This window comes from Cannabis sativa, chromosome 1 (assembly GCF_029168945.1).
Source record: "Cannabis sativa cultivar Pink pepper isolate KNU-18-1 chromosome 1, ASM2916894v1, whole genome shotgun sequence".
Lineage (NCBI taxonomy): Eukaryota > Viridiplantae > Streptophyta > Magnoliopsida > Rosales > Cannabaceae > Cannabis > Cannabis sativa.
Window position 1 is genome coordinate 11280559 of NC_083601.1, and position 6342 is coordinate 11286900.

Genomic DNA, 6342 nt, shown 5'->3' on the forward strand with positions numbered 1-6342 from the left:
CTCATGTACGAGAACTTCCTGATTTTACTGCTTTGACAACTATTTCTGATGTATGTCATTGGTTTGTAAAAAGTACTAGAGAAGTAGAGATTTTTCAAATTGTCTATAAAATGATAACTCTTATTCTTACACTTCCAGTTTCTATAGCTACCACAGAACGATTTTTTTCAGCTATGAATAGTGAAAACTACACTTCGTAACAAGATGATAAATGAATTTTTAAGTGATTGTTTGCTCGTGTATATATTGAAAAAAATTGCCAATTGTAACTAGTTTTATTTTTGTTTATATTTGAGACATTAATTGGTAACTTCGTTTAGTAATTTTTTCAAGCGACAATAATTTTCGTGATATGTAAAAAAGACGTTCTGTATTTTAATTTTAATTATGAATTTAATAAAACATTGAAATTTTTGACACTTAAATTTAGTTTGCCCTCTAACTAAAACTATATTTTTTTTTTTTTTTTATACTGGTGATATTTTCCAAGTTAAGCGAATTCGCAAGTTTAACTCGGACTTTTTATATTTATGTACAAAAAAAACATATCTAATTAACAACAAATTTCCGTTCCACTAGTGAAGACCCAAGAAACCCTTTGTGTTACTTATTTAATTTTAATACTTTATCTTGTTTATGAATTATGATGATAAATTTAATGCATTTACTATAAGACAGTAAGAATTAATTGCATATACAAACAGCTTAAATAAGCAAAATAGGTGTCGAAGAGCCGCTCATTAAGTTGATTTTTTAAAACGTAGCCATATATGGAAGACAACAACAAACTAAAATAAGCAAAATAGAACAAAAATCAGAAATTGTGAAAAACTGTTCATATTCAATTGTTGGACTAACCACAAAAGTAAATTTCAACCTTCATCGCTTTAGTGACACTTCATGGCCATTATATATAGTTTGGAAAATAATACGGGGCAGCGCTGCCAAGCACCAAAACATCTTATGAATATAAGGACGATTTCAATATCAGATACTCTTATAGTAACCATATATACATACTTACCTATCTATATTAAATGAGTTTTGAAGCACGAAGCACCAAAACCCTAATTCTAGTTTTATCAATTTTATAAAAAGAATAGTACAATTTCATAGCAACATTGATCTGTTATATATACACACATTTATATATATGTATTATTACACACACACATTTATATACATGTACATATAACACAAAATGATAATAAAGCAAAAGGTACGTACCAAATAAAGAACAGTAGAACTGCCAGCAAAAACATGTCAGAGAGATCGATTTGCACATTAAGAATATAAATATTATAGCCTACTGTCGAGACGAGAAGATGAACACCAAGTTACACACTATTTGATATGTGATATAGAAGTTAATGGGTTCATGACAGAAATATGCTTGACTTGTGGTTTGTAGATATATCAAAAAGAAAAAGATACACGAACATACATATATAGATATACAATATAAATCACAATTTCAAGCTAACAAGTTTTAATGCTCCTCAAAACATGCACAAAATTAGATTAGAAATTAAAATTTTCATAAAATAAGAACATTGTGTAGTAGGTACTGAACTTTTAATATATAGTTCAGGTACTTACATATAAATATAAAATATTATATATATTCAACTCTTCCTTTATGCACGTAGCAAATCATGAATTAAAGAAGGTAGCTAGTTCATATGCATGTACATTCAATTTCAGAGTACTATATATGTGCACATACATATTTATATCAAAATACATAGAATAATAATAATAAAAAAAAACCAACAGAAATATATTTACCAAAGATATGCATACATATGCTACTATATATATAGCCCAGATCTTAGAATTATGAAGTGGAGATCGAAATTCTGGTAAGAAAACAAACACTATATTCTCATATAATTTAATTGAAAAGAGTTATAATAAGAGATTAAGCGAAAAAAAAAAATACCAAATCAATATTCCTAATTTCATTTTTGATAATATATTAATTAAAAGCAGCAACAGCTCTAAATAATCCAAAACATGATGAACAGTCATAATCTCCCTTTGAGAAAAAAAAAACACATATAATCACTCCATTATAAGCGTATAACCTGTAAACTCTTAGCTAATTAAATGAAAAAAAAAAAAAAAACTTCTTTACCTTGCATGAGATAATCACCAAAAGCCTTAAAATCTTTCCCTCAATTTATTCCATCGATCACATCAATCAAGAACACAAAATCATTGACGCTCACACAAACCATCCTCGATCAAAAGCCAATTTTATGTATTTTTCTCTTGAGAAAAACATTTCAAGAAAACGAAGATCATCAGTACTGTACTTCTCCAATGCACACAATCGATCTCTCAGTATGTAGTTTATAACTTGGAAGTATTTTAATGGAGATCTTCTAATTTGTGATTGCGAAAATCAATCCCCCGCGAATTACTTGCATGCAAAGCCAAAGTTGTATATATTTATATATAAATTTGAAGAATAATATTGAATGTAATAATAAAAAACCCTGTAATTGTATTTGTAGAAGATGATCGAGGCCGATGAAGAGAGCCAAGGATCTTCAATCAAAGCCTCTGAAATCAAAACCAAGAGGATCGCCGTAGTCCCAAATACTCGGTGGACACTCCACGTCATTCATGAGCGGCCACATCATAGGTGAAACGGGTCCCACCGCCCCACCGATCGGATCCATACCCGGGGCTACCATCGCCTGAGTGCATAGACTCAAGCTCGAATCCACCGCTCCAACCAGTGTATTGATATCCTCGTAAGACGCGCAATTAATCGGAGCCGTCGGATTACGAGAATCATGATGCTGGTACTGTTGCTGATGATGATGATGATAATTATCCCTATTACAATTAGGGTTTGTGTACGAATTTAGTACGGCGGTAGTGGGGTCACCACCACAAAATCCACCCACGCTAAGATCATTCACCGGGTACTGATATTGTACTTGTAACGGATTATTATTATTATTGTTATTATTATTAGTACCTATAAGTACGGACGCATTATTATTATTATTATTATTAGTAGTAGTAGTAGAAGGAGGAGGGATACCGTACGGTGCAAAACCCGTAGACGGAGGTGGGTTCATAAACGGCACCGTTTGGAGCTGAGCGGCGGCTGAGGAGTAAGTCAAGCCGAAGCCGGAAGGGCGAGGGAGCAAAGGACGAAGCGTCTGAGTAGAAGAAGAAGAAGTTGACGAAGAGGTTGAAGAAGAAGAAGATCCTTTATTCGAAGACGACGATTGAGAGGATGAGCCAGAGGGCTGGAGATTAAGCTGTGCGCGTGAGCCGTAAAGAATGATGGCAGCTCTGTCGTAGGCACGTGCGGCATCTTCGGCGGTGGCGAACGTGCCTAGCCATTTCCTGGTTCGTTTCCTTGGCTCACGGATCTCGGCTACCCATTTTCCCCAGCTTCGTTGCCTCACTCCTCTGTAACGGAATTTATTATTGTCTGGGCCACCTTTGCCTTTGCTTTTGGTGGGTTCTTTTTTGGCAGTAGTATCGCCGGTGGGCACAGCTTTTGCAGGAGAAGTAGTAGTAGTGGTGTGGAGATGGGGACCGGGTTGGGATGAGGGTGAGGAAGAAGAGGAGTCCATAAGGGTTAAGATTGGGGTGAATTTTAAAGGTGAGAGAAGTAGTAAGGCAGTGTGTGTGTGGGTGTGGGAACTGGGAAAGGATTGAGTGAGACCGCGTGGGCGCTTCGTTCAGTGCTGTTTGATTAGTCGAAATACAGCAACTCTAGAGGTTGATTTTGAATAACATTGCTGTTAATGGTGCAAATGGGCGGTGCCTCTCTGATAATATTTGTTTTATTTTTTTATTTTTCTTTCTCACTGAGACAAATGAAAGAGAAAGCGAGTGATTGCTGTGCAGTCAAGAAAACTGACTTTGCTCAGTTTGTGTATATATAAGTCTTAAATTGCTATGGGGTTTTTGGAATTTGTAACATTCAAACTTTCTATTATATATTCTTCTTCTTCTTCTTCTTTTTTTTTAAAAAAAAAAAAACAGAAAAATAGTTAACTTATTTTTTTCCAAGAAAAGACTTAATAACCTTATTTATTAATTTTATTGAATTATTTCTACCGAGATATTCTTAATGCCCTTTGTTTTTGCGTTTTTTCGAGATGTAATATTAATATATAATTATTAATATAGAATATGAGGGGGTGTGTATATATATTGAATATGAGGGGTTGTGTCTATATAATGAAGTCAATACCATAATTAGTAAATATTGCACATAGGTTGATATAATAATATGTGCATCAATGAAAATATTACATGGATGTAATAGTTTTGGAATGGAAATTTTATATAATGCACCCACTTAAAATGGATATACATATCAATATATTTTTTATTTGTTTTAGTATCCGAAATAATTTTTTAGTAAATTTTTTCTCATGGTCATGTAAATTATATTTATTTAAGACATCCTACAAAATTTTAAGAAATTCGGAAAAATTTAACACGCTAAAAATTACGTTCAAGAAGTGTATTGCACGCCTATTTTATTTTATACGCGTGTAAAATAGATTGTTTGAATATTATTTTCTATATTGTAAATTATTTCGAATTTCTCAAAATTTTGTAAGATATCTTAAATAGTTATAATGTACATGAAAATATGAAAAAAAAATAGATTAAAAAATTTTTCTGGATGCCGAAACAAGTAGAGGGTGCATTAGTACATCTCTTTTAGGGTGGTGCATTGTGGAATCACCCAATAGTTTTTTCTAATCATTAATTTTTATTTTATTTTGTTTTAAAAAATTATTTTATTACACGGTATATATATTGAGATGTCACCGTACAATAAATAATTAGCTAAGATTTTTTCTTCCGAACTTTGACATGTACCAAAAATCATGCTCCCTGAATTCTTAAGGTCGTTAAAAATACCCCATAAATTATTGAAATTGTTGAATTTAAGGACTTTTGTCAAATTTTATAGTAAAAAAAATTCTAACATGGATGAAAGTTCAGAGGGCATGATTTAGTACATATCAAAGTTTGAGGGGCATGATTTGGTAGATATCAAAGTTTGGGGAGCATCATTTAGTACATAAACAATCACTGAAATATTAAAATTAAATGAAATTAGACAAAAGTCCTTAAATCAAACAATCTCAACAATTTAGGAGACATGATTTAGTACATGTCAAAATTTGAGGGGCATGATTTGGTAGATATTAAAGTCTGAGAAGCATGATTTAGTACATAAACAATCACTGAAATAGTAAAATTGAATAAAATTATACAAAAGTCCTTAAATTAAATAATTTCAATACTTTAGGGGAAATTTTTAATGGCAAAAAAAGTTCAAAAAACATAATTTGGTACATGTTAAAATTTAAGGGGTAAAAACTATAATTAGTCAAAATAATTCTTATTTTATAGATGATGAGATCTATTTAGAAAAGTAATAGTTTCAGTGCAGTAATTATTAATTTATGAGATTTCAAAAAAAAAAAAAATTATTAATTTATGCTATTTAATAATAGCATGATTCACAATTTTTATTTTATTATGGTTTTTTTTTTATTATTTTATTATTGTTAACTAGCTCGATGTTTATATAATGGAGAAATTCTTCATTCTTCTATTAATGTCTACTGCCACGATACATGAATTAAGATGCCCATTTATTAGATACTGCTGTTTTATGTTATAGATCTCCATATATATCAAGCGATACTATAATTATAAAAACTTTTATAATTGTATTATAGCAGAAATTAACGAAAAAAATTAATATTTATTTATGGGGTAAGTTGAAAAATACTACTTACTTTTTTTATTAATCAATTGATCAAATTGATCTTTAATTTTATATTTAATTAAAGCATACTTCTTTTCATATGTATTGTACCTAAAATGTTCTGACATAAGAGAGTCACATGGAGAATATCTTGAAGTGACCGTAATAAAATTGGTACAATATTTAAAAAAAGAAGTAAAAATGATAGAATTTAAAAAAAAAAAAGTAAAAATAAAAGAGGACAATATAAAAAGGATATAAGGTGCAATTTCCTATGAATATGATTAATTAGTTTAATATATCAGAGTATTATTGTTACGTATTATAGTATAGTGATCAATACGATCAAGAGATCATAATTTATTATTGGTTATTAGCAATATTAGATCTATAATACTTGTAAAAGTAAAATATTTCAGATTCAATCAACTCACAATATAACACTTTATAACAATATTGAACACTATTATACCATTTGTTTTCCCTCAATAAATTTAACATAAATATGTACATGCATTTTTCTTTAAGATATCAAAAGAGATCACAAAAAAGACATGGTCATTGAAGCTAAT

The 6342-nt window shown here is 30.4% G+C and overlaps 1 protein-coding gene across 1 annotated transcript; it reads right to left on the minus strand.

Moving 5' to 3' along the window:
* Positions 1-1525: 1525 nt before the first annotated feature.
* On the minus strand, positions 1526-3762 carry LOC115703789 (ethylene-responsive transcription factor ABI4). The gene has a single exon (XM_030631021.2). The coding sequence runs from the start codon at positions 3600-3602 to the stop codon at positions 2556-2558; it is 1047 nt and encodes a 348-aa protein (XP_030486881.2). The 5' UTR covers positions 3603-3762; the 3' UTR covers positions 1526-2555.
* Positions 3763-6342: the final 2580 nt, after the last annotated feature.

What these genes read in the sequence shown, in the direction of transcription:
- LOC115703789 (XM_030631021.2), bottom strand. Translation starts at nt 3,602, where the DNA reads ATGGACTCCTCTTCTTCCTCACCCTCATCCCAACCCGGTCCCCATCTC.